General features: G+C 35.7%; 1 protein-coding gene across 1 annotated transcript; it reads left to right on the forward strand.

The window, feature by feature from the left end:
* The first annotated feature begins 5289 nt into the window (after positions 1–5289).
* On the forward strand, positions 5290–7846 carry LOC137814540 (D-mannose binding lectin protein with Apple-like carbohydrate-binding domain-containing protein). The gene has a single exon (XM_068617335.2). It carries the CDS (start codon positions 5908–5910, stop codon positions 7375–7377), a length of 1470 nt encoding a protein of 489 aa, XP_068473436.2. The 5' UTR covers positions 5290–5907; the 3' UTR covers positions 7378–7846.
* Positions 7847–14856: the final 7010 nt, after the last annotated feature.

Here is a 14856-nt window from a genome sequence, read left to right on the forward strand (position 1 = left end):
TCTTCTAGTTGAGAGATAACGAAACTTCTTGTACCTTATTTATTTATTATTTATTGTGTGTTGATTTAAAAAAACCTGAAGAAAGCAGACAGATTCTGACTTCTGAATTGAAACTTTCTAGAAATTTAAGCTTGGACTTTATCATGAGTTAGAACGGATGATTTTGACCGGAACTCTTACCCCAGTTAGTCACGGGTGCGTTTGTAAAATTCTCATTACTATCCACTACTACCAATTGCTGGAATTACAAATAGTCAACAAATTTACTAAATTTTGTAAGATCTAGAAGGAATTTTGATAGATCTAAATTTTGAATTGAGAGTATTGGAGATGTTTTAATACTACTTATTGTGGATCTGACACTGAATACACACTAATGATGTTCCCTCAGCCTATATGCAGTACCCTAGTCTAGTCATTGAGATTAAATAAAAGAGATATTTCAAGGTGCGTTTGAAGTTTTGTTTAAGTTTGTGATGCAACTCATCCACCTAGAATATCCATTTGTGAAATAAGAATATTGAATACTTAGAATCTTGTTTAAAAATTTATTTTTCGAATGTATTTGATTAGACTTTTATCTATCTGAAATCTAAAAAGGAGAATAACTCTATAAATATATCTAAGAAAAGCTTCATTTAAGAGAAGAACAACTATAACATTCATTAGATAACATAGTATACGAAAAATGGAATTCATCTGAGTTCAATAGGGTTAAATTTTTTATCATTTTAGGATAAAATTTATTTTGTATAATGTAGATAGTAGAATAAGATTTATTTGAGTTTGTATATGTATTTGAGTGAAGTTGAATATGTTTGTTGGTCTTGTATATATTTTGACCTACGATAGATTAGGATTAGGTTTAGGATTCTAAACCTACATAAGGTATCAATTGGACTTCCTTTTCTCCCAAAGGAAATCCTAGGCCAGTCTTGGAGGCAAGCACAACGCACCATGAAGTTGAACAACAAAGAAGACACATGGAAGAGGCAAGGAAGGTGTGACTAGACAAATAACACACTCTCATTTGCTCTTCTAAATCTATGATTTATTTTTTAATTTGAATTTTTTAATCTTGACTAACTTTTGGGTTGATTAAAGGACTATAAATAAATGTGCTCAATTCATGTAAAATTCAGCTTGAATGAGAGGAGTTATGAGATACCCAAGTTTTGTCATAAAAAATTATTCTTGCATTACCTCTAAGGTAGTCTTTTGGTTAGCCTAACCCTGAACTCCTCCCTAGTGAGTTAACCTCACCTCTCACTCAAATTCATTTCTCCATTTCAAACACAAAATTTCTACCTCCAATTCCATTAAACTTGCACAACTCCATTAAAAAACAAAAATAATGCTAGAAGAAGAGGATGTTATGAGTTTGATCTTTACATAACACATTTTTTTTAAGTAAAAGATTGAGATATTATCCTACAAGTTTTTCAAAGATAACATTATTATTGTTAATCACCATATTCAAGATATTATTTACTTTAAAACTTAAAATTTTATTTAAAAATTATTTTAAAGAATTAAGAGAAAAATATATATTTATATTGTTTTCAAGCAAAACCTAGTTTGCTTCCGAACTCACATTGAACGCAAACTTATGGTTGGATGTATCTTGGTCATCCAATAATAAGGATTTTTTTTTTCAAATGAAAGATTTGAGCTGCTCGAAGCAAAAACCTTATCCTAAAGTAAAGTGACAATAGTCTTTATCCCCACGTATCAAAAATAATAATATTTCTTATTAAAATAAATTTATATAGAAGTTAAAGGATATGCATAGTTTTATGAGAATTTATTTAAGAAAACGAAAGGCTTATTTGATATATTCTTATTACATGAAAAAATTGATTATAAAGGGAATTAAAAAATATTTTGATTTTTTTACTAAAATAAACTAAAATTTTTAGGAATCATAAACTAATTTTCTGAATCTAAAATAAACGTAAAAATTACTAGGAAAACTTAATGGTAATCTTTGTGTGAAGTGGTATATATTGTACTAAAAAGAAAAATTCTAATTTAAATTGTGATATAGGAGTTATGATGTAAATAGTCAACCGTTCACTTTAATATGCACACATTTGGTCAGCGCCAACACTTCACTTTAATATGTACACATTTGGTCAACGCCAACCCTTGACTTTAATTGACAACTAAATTTAAGTGTCTTCACATTCTACTCAAAACCTAAACTTAAGCTTTACAGGTCATTTTGTCAATATAAAGGTAACAAAGGCGTGGTGATAGTCAACCATTCCTCTTATAGTAGTTTGGGAAATTTTGTTTTTTAAATTTAATTAAAACTTTATAAATTATATTATTTTCTCGAATATGAAAATTTGTAATTTACAGTTGTTTTTAATAATATTTAATAATAGTTATTTTATTATTGAAATCATCTAATTTGTAGATATGTTTTAAGACATTTGAAAGGGTATGATCTAAAGATAAAATTATATTTGTATTGTAAGATCGAAACATATTTACACACATAAATTTAGGATATCATATGATCGGATACATCTTTATTTTTTAAAATTATCTTTTATGTAATCATTCAGCTTAATATGACATTAAACAACATCTCAAACTAATATAAAAAATTAATCACAATATTTTCAACTCAATTTTATATAAATAAGTTTACTATATCAAGGGAAGGTACAACTTGATCGCTAATATAAACTCAAAATGACCCTGATACCATATTATGAAGTGAACTTTAAGCCTAATTTCATAAAACCGGCTCAATGAGATGAAGTTTGTACCCACTTATATATAATGAAAAGTTTTAATATCTAATCAATGTGAGATCTTCAACAACAAATATTCTCTTACACTTCAATCGAAATCTCGATAAATTTATCAACATCGAACATTAATAATGAGGACGAAATCTTCTCGACTAAAAAAAAAGCAATGGTGTGATGTAGGATGAAATGAATGGGTTGGAATTTAAAAGGCAATAATGAGAAAATGCAAGTGAGGATCCAAGTACCCCAATTTTGCCGGTGTTGAAACAGTTGATGGGTAAGGGATTGATCACATTAAAGACGTTCACCAATTCTTCTGACTTTATACACACATCAAGAGTACATTTGTACTCACTTAGACACTTCAATTGGTTCTCTTTTCAACTAAAATAAATTAATCCAATGCAATCTATTATTTTTTCCAAAACTAAAATCAACTAATGATTATCTTCACCATATGGCAACTAAAAGTTGAAAACAAAAAATATAACCAAACATCAACTAATATACATTAGATCCAGAAGTTCTACTGTAGGTCAATAATAGCTGAGCTAACTAAGAAATTTGTAAAAATTCACAACTGGTCTATATTTATGTAGATGACTCTTAGGGGTTTATTGCATCCACACTCCTCCACCCAACAGAGAACTAAATTTATTTTAAATTAATCCGTAATTTTGATTTTAAATTTCAAATATGTACTTTTATAAATATACAAAAAATATGTTATATATATAATAAGCTTTATTGCAACCTGTACAGTCTACTACAAGTTGACACTGCACCTAATTTGCTCAACCAACAACAACCATAGTTGCAGCGTGATATAAAACTCACGCCGTTTGATGTGAACATTTGCAGAAGTGCTCTTAAAGGATACAATGTTATATCCATTAAGTTTATTTAACAAGAAATAATAAATAATAAATTATTTTAAGAGTGACTCAATTTTTACAGTCGAAGAAGTCATGTTTAGGAAAACGAACTTCAAAATTTGAAATGACAAAAAAAATAGTAAATGACATTTTTTTCTCTCTTTAAAGTGAAGTCTTCCATGAGAAACATGACTTCATTAGTTATATAACTTATATTTTTCAAACGAAATCACGCATGGCAATGATGACTTTAGTGTAGTTTTAAAAAAAAAATTGAAGTCATGCATGCAAGGATGATTTTTAATTTTATTTATTTAATAAATTGTTTCATTATTAATAAAAAAATACAATACATTGAAATTTAATTAAAAAAATTATTGATTTATTTAAAAATATCAAATAAAATTGTTTACATAACTTCGTTTATTCACTTTATGCATGGAAAAACTGATTGTCAAAATAGTGAGAATTGTCCATATGAATAATAATTGATGTCATATTTTTGTAATGTTTATTTACTCATCTTATTGAAATTTTTACAGTTAATCATGAGTCGTTTTTACAATTATAAGTATTATTAACATAACAAAACAAATAATATATTAAAAATATCACATAATTAAATAAAAAAAATAACAAAATATATTGCATAACTAACAAAATAACAAAATGGTTTATTAAATAAATCATTAAACAATTTATCAAATAAATAAGTAAATAATTTTTTATGTAATATCATTTAATATTTTTAAATAAATTGATTTTTTTATTAAATTTCAGTGTATTTTGGTATTAATAATTTGTTTTTGTTTTGTTTTTTTTCTTTATTAAATTTCAATGTACTATTTATTTTCTTATCAATAATATAGTAATTTATTATATAAATCAAACAAAATAATGAAATCAGAAATTTTTAAAAAAATACACTTTATTTTTATTGTGCATCATTTTAGTTCAAAATTGAAACAACTCAAGTCATGCTTCATAGGTAGGACTTCACTTTAAACAAAACAAATATTAAAAATCTTCTTTATTATACACTAACTTTAATGTATTAGAAAAAAATTAAAATTATTTTTAATATATGTGGCTTTTTTAGGAGAAAGAAATCAAACAAAAATCATCTTAATTATAGACAATTTTGATATTCCATAAACCATAAACATTAAATCGTAAATCTTTAACCTCAAGATACACCTTGTTTTACAAGACTAAATATCTTTTACACAAGGTCTTATAGATTGTGGACTTCTGATCTTTATGTCTTCTGTACCTATGATTACACTCCCCTCTTTATGTCTTTTGTACCTATGATTACACTCCCCTCTACACTTAGGTTTGATTCTAAAAAAAAGTACTAGAAAAGAATATATCTTTACAATAAAGTGTTTATTACTTTTTATCTTAAGAATATTCATCCATTTTTATAGTGTTAAATTTAGTTTCTACCTAAATATTTATTAAACTAGGTCATATAGATTTATGAGTCTCTAATCATAATATAAAAAAATGTACTGAGACGACCAAATGACTCAATGAATCGATCAGGAACTCGACCACTTGACTACGATAAAAAGATCATGTGACGATACGTGACCGATCGACCCATGACGACGAGCCATGTGTTGACCAAGTTAGCAGGATTAATCCATAATTAAAAATTGTTTAGCGCAACCTTAAACATGAACTAACCTCCTAATTCGACGCACCAATAAAGACCCATTAGTATAATATAAATAATTCATATTCCAAGAATCAGGTACGTCATTATCTCCAGTACTCTGACAATCGAGTGCTGACACCCTGACTAACTTGAGCGTTGGAGTGTCTTTTGCAGATACCATCCTAGCCTATGAGACCGAATGACCGAAAGGAGAAAGACGAAACAAAAAGCTAAAAATGACAATGACCGACCGAAGAAAAGAGCAAGACAATCGTTTACTAGATCCCAACACCCGTTCAAGAAAAAAAAATACTAAAATACTTTAAGACATTGATTTACTTGATTGGAACTTCGAGAGAATCCGGAGACACTAAGCGTTTTCCGCTTATCCGGCTATCCGCAATGCACACCTCATTCCCATAATTTCATTATGGAATTTAGTTATAAAAAACCTTATGACTCTGTATTAAAGTAAGGTTCATTGCCGTATACTATTTTTGTGCCCCCGAAATCTTTAATTAATTAATATATGATCTTTATTTTTATTATATAAAGAGCGTTAACCTTATAAATGTGACACTCTACTCACGACCTCGTTTTCTATATGATACTGCCAACTGTGATGTTCAACATGTTGGGAACTCATCAGCCTCGGTTTATGGTGCTTCTATTTCTGTCCATCCAGATTCTCACGTTGAGATGCACTTCCATCACGCAAGAGCTTCACACGGGCTTCTCCGCGACACCAGAGCCTTCAACGCCGTCGTTTCAGCCACTTCTGAGTGACCCCACCGGAAACTTCTCTCTGGGCTTCCTCCGCGTGAACGGAAACCAGCTGGCACTAGCCATCCTCCACGTCGCATCCTCGGAGCCTTTCTGGGTGGCCAACCCAACTCGCGCAGCGTCCTGGTCCGATACCACACGCCTCTTCTTCAACGGTAGTCTCGTGTTGTCGGACCCCGAAACGCGCGTTTCGTGGTCAACCGCTACAAACGGAGACCGCGCGGTGCTCCTCAACACCTCCAACTTGCAAGTCCAAACCAAAGGCAGTCCCCTCTGGGAAAGTTTTGAGTTTCCCACAAATACCATCGTCCAGGGCCAGAACTTCACCTCCAAAATGTCTTTGTTATCTTCCAACGGATTATATTCATTGCGGTTAGGCAACGATTACATGGGACTATACGAAGGAAACAAGTATTTATATTGGAAACGCACGGTACTGGAGACGAAAGCGGAAGTGCAGGAAGGGAAGGGACCGATTTACGCCCGAGTCAACCCGGAGGGTTACCTCGGGATGTATCAGACAAACGACGAGAAGCCCGCGGATGTTCAAAAGTTCAACAGCTTCCAACAGGCTGTCACAGCGGCGTCGTTTTTGTTCATGCGGATGGAAGCGGACGGGAATTTGAAAGCTTATTACTGGGACGGTTCCAACTGGCTAACTAACTACCAAGCTATTTCTGAGACCTGCGAACTCCCCCGCTCCTGCGGTTCCTACGGCTTGTGCAGGCCCGGCGGGTCTGGATGCTCCTGTTTAGATAACCGAACCCGGTTCGAAGCGGGTGGGTGCTTCAACGATGTTGGTGGAGAGTTGTGTGGGGAAGAAGGAATTGGTAGGAGTAAAAGCGATTACTGGGTGCTGAGAAGGAGCGGCGTGGAGCCACCGCATAAGGAGCTCCTTAGGCACGTGACTACGCCGTCTTTGGCGGAATGCGAGCAGTTGTGTGAGAAGAACTGTAGCTGTTGGGGAGCGGTGTATAACAATGGGACCGGGTTCTGCTACATGTTGGAGAATCCGATCGAAAGCATGTTGGGTAGCGGAGATGAGTCAAAAGTGGGGTATTTCAAAGTTAAAAAAGGGGATCGAGAAAAGAATCGGGTTTGGGTACGGGTTGGAATTGTGATAACGGTTTTGGGAATGGTTGGGGTTATTATTGTTGGGATGTGGTTTTGTGTGAGGAGATGGAAAAGGAGAAGAGTAGTGAAGGAAGAGGATTGGGCCTCGCCCGGCCCGTATAAGAATCTTGGATCTGCAAGTTTTAGATCCATCGAAATGAGCAACAGTGTGGAGTGAGAAGGAGTAGAGAATGACGGAAGGGATGACGCATTCTTCTTAGTTGACATTTAGGAGTGTGGTGGGGTCCATCTAATCTAATATTTGTTTATTACGTGGCACTGTCATGATGACCTTCCCACTTGCAAAGTGGCTCCGCATGTGATGTGACTCTTTTGACCTTTCCTTATTTATGCAAAACAATTGCTGACTCAAAGTGGGTAGAGTTCGGTGAAAAGGTGGAGTTGCTGTTTCCTCTCTCACTCACCTACCACCAGCTCGGTGCTCAGTGAACCCAAACAAGTATGACTTTAATATACACTCTTTAAATTTTTTATTATCATAATTATGTTCTTTAGAAGATTTAGTAACATATCATAAGATATGGTTCCGGTATGAGTCCTAGAAATTTCAGAATTTAGTTATGCCCATGCTTAAAATATATTAAGATTAAGAGATTATTAATAAGATTTAGTGATTTAAAAAATTAGATCATACATCTTTATCTTTAATTATGAATCATCTAAATAATTTTAAAAAATATATATTATTATTAAATATTTATTACTCTAAACATTAAATATTGAATACTTACTTGAGTGTCAGAGTATTTTTTTTGATATATTTCCAATAAAAAAACTTACAAAGAAAAGAGATCTTGACTGAAAAAAAAACAAGAGGAAGAGTTAGCCGAAGAAATCTAAAAAATAAAAAAAGTAATTAATAAATTGTTTAACTACTAGAAATTTTCTCATTCTCTTTTATACAAAAATAAATAAATAAATATATAATAAATTAAATAAGTATTTTATAAATATGTAAGATTACTCCCCTTAAGTTATCAATATCATTATCAATCTTCATAAATTTTAATTTTAATTTTGATTATATATGTATATTAGTTATAAAATTTTATAGAAAAATTATATTTACCGTATTGTAAATGTTTCTAAATTTAATATTCAGAGTTATCTTTTGACTTTAGTTGTTAACAACAAAATAACTTTCAAATTAAAAAAAAAATAGAAGGGAAATATTACACTAATTGCCTACACAGGGAACCAAATAAATATAAGAATAATAATAATAATAATAATATATTTATCAGTATGTCTTGGATTTAATGTTGGGAAAAACGGGTAATTTTTCCACTAAAACAAAACCCTAACAGAGCTACCCGACAAATAATATTGAATAAATAAAGCGAAATAATAAAAAAGATAAAGAGGAAAAACACACCCGAAAATTGTTAACGGAGTTCGGCCAATTTAGCCTAATCTCCTAGCATAGCAAAAACAACTCACTTTTATTATTATGAGAGAAGATATTACAAATTGGGATATATAACAGTGAAGGAGGAGAGTTTAATTTATAACCTTCAAACCTCCTTACAACTCACTTTTATTATTATGAGAGAAGATATTACAAATTGGGATATATAACAGTGAAGGAGGAGAGTTTAATTTATAACCCTCAAACCTCCTTCCCAAACAATGAATCCACCGATGTGGGACTTGGGATTAAGCCAAAATCAACAAATCTCCACCTTGGCTTAATTTCAAGTCCCACCTAAAACAAATCTTCTCAAAACATAACAAAGACAAACTTTGCAGTGCTTCAAATTTGCGCCTCCGGGCGCCAACTTCAAATGTGCAAGATATTAACCAAGTCTAAACAATGTTCAAACTTGGTCCTTGTAACCACCTTGGTGAGCATATCTGCAGGATTCTCCGTAATGTGAATCTTCTGGAGAACAATCTCCTCTTCTTCGAGAATCTCACGCACAAAGTGATAACGAACATCAATGTGCTTCGTCCATGCATGAAAGACTTGATTCTTTGCTAAATGAATAGCACTCTGACTGTCAGAATATAACTCAAGTTGTTTCTGACCAACTCCCAAGTCTTTAAGCAACCCATGAAGCCAAATTTCTTCCTTCACAGCCTCTGTAATCGCCATATACTCTGCCTCTGTCGTAGACAAAGCCACCGTAGACTGCAAGGTAGACTTCCAACTAACTGGCGCTTTTGCTAAAGTGAACAAATAGCCAGTTGTAGACCGTCGCTTATCCAAATCACCTGCATAATCAGAATCACAATATCCAACTATGCATTGACCAAGTGATTCATCTTGCTCAAATGTCAATCCAACATCTAAGGTATTTTGTTGGTACCGTAGAATCCATCTCACAGCTTGCCAATGTCCCTTGCCTGAATTATGCATGTACCTGCTAACAACACTCATAGCCTGTGAAATATCTGGTCTTGTACACACCATTGCATACATCAAGCTTCCAACTGCATTTGCATATGGGACTTTCGCCATGTATTCTCGTTCTTCATCAGTCGTCAGAGATAAATGGCTACTCAATTTCAAATGAGGAGCAAGTGGGGTACTTACAGGTTTTGTATCTTCGTGTATACCAAAACGTTGTAGTACCTTCTGCAAATACTGCTTCTGTGACAACCAAAATTTTCCCCTTTCTCTGTCCCTGTTTATCTCCATGCCGAGAATCTTCTTGGCTTCCCCCAAATCCTTCATCTCGAACTCTTTACTCAACTGAGCCTTTAACCTGTCAATCTCAACTTGGCTCTTTGCTGCAATCAGCATATCATCAACATATAAGAGTAAGTAAATGTAGGAACCATCTTCAAGTCTGCACAAATACACACAGTGATCATATTTGCTTCTCTTGTACTTCTGATCCTTCATGAACTTATCAAATCGTTTGTACCACTGTCTCGGAGATTGTTTCAGTCCGTACAATGATTTGCTAAGTTTACAAACCCAATCTTCTTTACCATCAACCTTGTATCCTTCTGGTTGAGTCATATAGATTTCCTCCTTCAAGTCACCGTGTAGGAACGCAGTCTTTACATCAAGTTGAGCAAGCTCCAAATTCAACTGTGCTACCAAGGCCAACAAAATTCGAATGGAGGAATGTTTAACAACTGGAGAAAATACCTCATTATAATCAATTCCCTCCCTCTGAGCAAAGCCTTTAGCAACCAACCTTGCCTTGTAGCGAACATCTTCTTTATTAGGAAATCCTTCTTTCTTTGCAAATACTCATTTGCACCCAATTGCCTTCTTACCTTTTGGTAATTGTGCCAACTTCCACGTCTTGTTCTTCTTCAAAGACTGCATCTCCTCTTCCATCGCACCTACCCAATTACCACTCTCTGAACTCAGAATGGCTTCTGGGTAAGTGGATGGAATGTCATCAACAACTGGAAGTGCATAGGCAACCATATCCATGAAACGAGCAGGCTTCTGAATATCTCGTCTCTGTCTTCTAACTGCAATTGACACTGATTGCTGTTGACATTCTTGGGTAGGAACTTGTTCCTCATCTGACTCTTCTTCTTCCATAGGAGAGTCACTTGTGGTATTTCGTGTTGGGATCACCACTGTCGGCTCAAACTCCACCTGCTTCCGGGCACACTCCACTTGTTGCGGAGTACTATCAGCTCCTTCTGGATTTACCTTCTTTAACATGGCAGATTCATCAAAGGTAACATCCCTGCTGATAATCGTCTTCTTTGCCTCTAGACACCACAAACGGTATCCCTTCACTCCAGGACTAAAGCCCATGAAAAGAGCCTTCTTTGCCCGTGGATCCAACTTTGATTCAATCACATGATAATATGCAATAGAACCAAAAACATGCAAAGAATCATAATCAGTTGCAGGTTTTCCAGACCATACCTCTAACGGGGTTTTGCCATCTATAGCAGATGATGGCAAACGATTGACGAGATGTTAAGCGTATGTCACAACCTCAGCCCAAAACTCTCTGCCTAACTCAGCATTAGACAACATACAACGAACTTTCTCCACAAGTGTCTTGCTCATACGCTCTGACACCCCATTCTGCTGTGGTGTTTTTCTAACAGTGAAGTGCCGAACTATGCCACAATCTTGGCATACCTTCAGGAACGGATCACTCTTGTATTCTCCTCCATTGTCTGTTCGGAGAACCTTAATCTTCCTTCCTGTCTGGTTTTCAACTTGAGCTTTCCACTTAAGGAAAATTTCAAGCACATCATTTTTGTTCTTCATAGTAAACACCCAAACTCTCCTGGAAAAATCATCCACAAAAGTGACAAAATAATGCCTACCTCCGATTGACGGAGTCTTGGCAGGTCCCCACACATCTGAATGCACATAATCCAGAATACCCTTGGTATTGCGAATTGCAGTGCCAAACTTCACTCTTCGTTGTTTTCCCAGAATACAATGCTCACAAAATTCAAGTTTGCAAGCCTTCGTACCTTTCAACAATCCCTGCTTGGTAAGAATTTGCAAGGATTTCTCTCCAGCATGTCCCAACCTCATATGCCACAACTTCGTTGCCTCAGCATCCTTCTTAGAGCTAGAAGTTGCTGCCGCTACTGTCCCCACCACTGTACTACCTTGGTAGTAATACAAATTGTTCTTCCTCACGCCTTTCAACATCACCAGTGCTCTTGAAGTTGCTTTAAGAATTCCATCTCGCATCGTCACAACTAGGCCTTTAGATTCTAAAGCCCCCAATGAGATGAGATTCTTCTTCAACTTTGGCATGTACCGTACATCCCGCAAAATTCTGGTGGATCCATCATGATTCCGCAGCTTGATTGAACCTATCCCGACTGTCTTACATGGATTATCATTACCCATGTAAACAACCCCGCCATCGAGTTCTTGAAAATCAAAGAACCATTCCCGAATGGGACACATATGATAGGTACAACCTGAATCCAATATCCATTCATCTGGATGCAATGATGCTGAAAGCGAGACAATCAACACATCACTTTTGCTTTCTGCAACATTTGCATCTTGCAGAGCCTTCCCTTCTTGATCTTTATTTGCCATTACAGACTCACAATATAATATTCAATATTACATATAATTTCAAACAACCCAAGGGCGAACCTTCGGCTCTTGATACCACTTGTTGGGAAAAACGGGTAATTTTCCCACTAAAACAAAACCCTAACAGAGCTACCCGACAAATAATATTGAATAAATAAAGCGAAATAATAAAAGAGATAAAGAGGAAAAACACACCCGAAAATTGTTAACGGAGTTCGGCCAATTTAGCCTAATCTCCGAGCACAGCAAAAACAACTCACTTTTATTATTATGAGAGAAGATGTTACAAATTGGGATATATAACAGTGAAGGAGGAGAGTTTAATTTATAACCCTCAAACCTCCTTCCCAAACAATGAATCCACCGATGTGGGACTTGGGATTAAGCCAAAATCAACATTTAATATATCAATTTCATCGCATCAGAAAATATTTAAACGCAAGATGAAATTATGTCGTTGTTTATTTAATAAAAAATACAATTTATATTTCAATGATAGTTTTTAAATTACATACGTTAGTTTGACTGAAATAAACTTATTTATTTCATGAACTTATTTTAATAAAATATAAACATGCTTCTAAAAAGGCTTCCAATTATAATTAGAGAAGAAATTAACGAAATAAATATGATTTATCTCAAGCATCGCGTCGCAATGAGTTGGGCTTAGTATCCAACTAACAAATAGTAGAAAGGACCATGTAGAAGTTTTGGTGCTAATATCTTTAAGCACCATAATAATTTCTGGGAAAGTATAAATTATCTATTGATCAGAAACATTTTATAAATTATCTATTGATCAGAAACATTTCCTGGGATCTAAGGCATGTTCCCGAAAATCCAGGGAGTGCTCACGTGTGTTTGTTGCTCAGCGGGAATTGTAACCGTTTATTCCACGTGTAACCACGTAAATTAGATAATTTAATTCGAACCACGCGGTCGTCCGGTGCCGACCGGTACACTTGCCCCCCAGGCTCGAGGTCATGGAAGGACGAAGAGTCGTATAAGACGCCAGGGGATTTTGAGACAATGCTTGACAGCTGGCATCATTAATGCGTGGCAGAGATGTGACGCATGGCAGAGTTGCCGTTTGGGGATGCTGTCACATCTAGATCGATTGAATGGTGAGGATTACGTGTCGTTTCATATGCCGAGCGTGTTTGACCGTTAGATTAGATTTGATCTAATGGTGCTAGACGAACGCATGAGTTTTGCTTTTCACCTCTTTGCCTATAAGTAGTGCTTCATTTGTGGAGTTGAGGGTTTTCCGTTTCTCTTGCTCTAAGTTTCGCGTCGCTTGCTTCATTCCCCATTTCACAAACGGCCAGGGGGATAGGATGTAGTGCAGGTGTTCTGGTTTTTGGTGTGATAAGGCGCCGAACTCCTGACATTTCACACATTTTTGAACGTATTCAGTGCAGTCTCCCTGCACGGTCGGCCAGTAGTATCCAGCTCTCAGGATTTTGGCGGACATGGTCCGTGCTCCTGAATGGGTTCCGCATATCCCTTCGTGTAACTCGGTCATCACATAGGTGACTCGATCTGGACTAAGGCATTTTAGGAGGGGACGGGAGTACCCTCTCCTGTAAAGATCTTGGCCAATGAGTATGTATCGGGCGACTTGTAGTTTCATTGTTTTCTCTAAGTGTGAATCGCATGCACCATCGGTCAGATATTGTTTTATGGGAGTCATCCAATTGGGTTGAGTGTCGGTCGCCATGCATTCTTCGGTACCAACACTTGGTTTAGCGAGGGTCACGTGTATGGCCGACCGGTGGACACCTTTCTTTTTTAGGGTAGCCAATCTTGATAGAGCGTCCGCCCTAGTGTTGTTTTCCCTTCGTACATGTTGGAATGAGATTTCTTTGAACCTGTTTAGAAGATTTTTCACAAAATGAAAATACTGTTGGAGTAATGTTTCTCTTACCTCATATTCCCCTGTGAGTTGTCCAACGACTAGACGGGAGTCGCTCTTACAAATTATATTTGTTATCTCTAACTCAATCGCCAGATGTAGACCTGCGATTATAGCTTCATATTCGGCCTGATTATTGGAAGTTTTAAATTCAAATTTCATGGCTTGTTCGACAACAATCTCCCCTGGTCCTTCAAGTACAACTCCCGCTCCGGACGAACGACTGTTTGATGATCCATCTACGTATAATGTCCATTGGGGAGTTTCTTCGGTCGGATAGGGAGTGAATTCTGCTGTGAAGTCGGCAAGGGCTTGGGACTTGATGGCTCCCCTGGGTTGGTATTTGATATGGAATTCTGACAGTTCGACTGTCCAACCTATCATTCGTCCGGCCAGGTCAGGCTTGGTGAGAATCTTCATAATGGGATAGTTAGTCTTAACAATAATCTTGTGATTTTGGAAGTACATCCGCATCCGTCGTGCGGTAATGACTAAAGCTAAGGCAACTTTTTCGACCATTTGGTACCGGGTCTCCGCATCGTGTAAGACTCGGCTGACGAAATATACCGATCGTTCTTCCGCTTCAATTTTTTGTACTAGAACGGAACTCACTGCTTCATTGGAGACAGCGAGGTAGACCACAATGGGTTCTCGTGCGTTCGGTTTCTGGATGACCGGTGGGGATGCTAGAAATGTTTTTAGCTGTTGGAAATTTTGTTCGCATT

This window comes from Phaseolus vulgaris, chromosome 1, assembly GCF_051622355.1.
Source record: "Phaseolus vulgaris cultivar YP4 chromosome 1, ASM5162235v1, whole genome shotgun sequence".
In the NCBI taxonomy this organism is placed as follows: Eukaryota; Viridiplantae; Streptophyta; class Magnoliopsida; order Fabales; family Fabaceae; genus Phaseolus; species Phaseolus vulgaris.

What these genes read in the sequence shown, in the direction of transcription:
- LOC137814540 (XM_068617335.2), top strand. Translation starts at nt 5,908, where the DNA reads ATGATACTGCCAACTGTGATGTTCAACATGTTGGGAACTCATCAGCCT.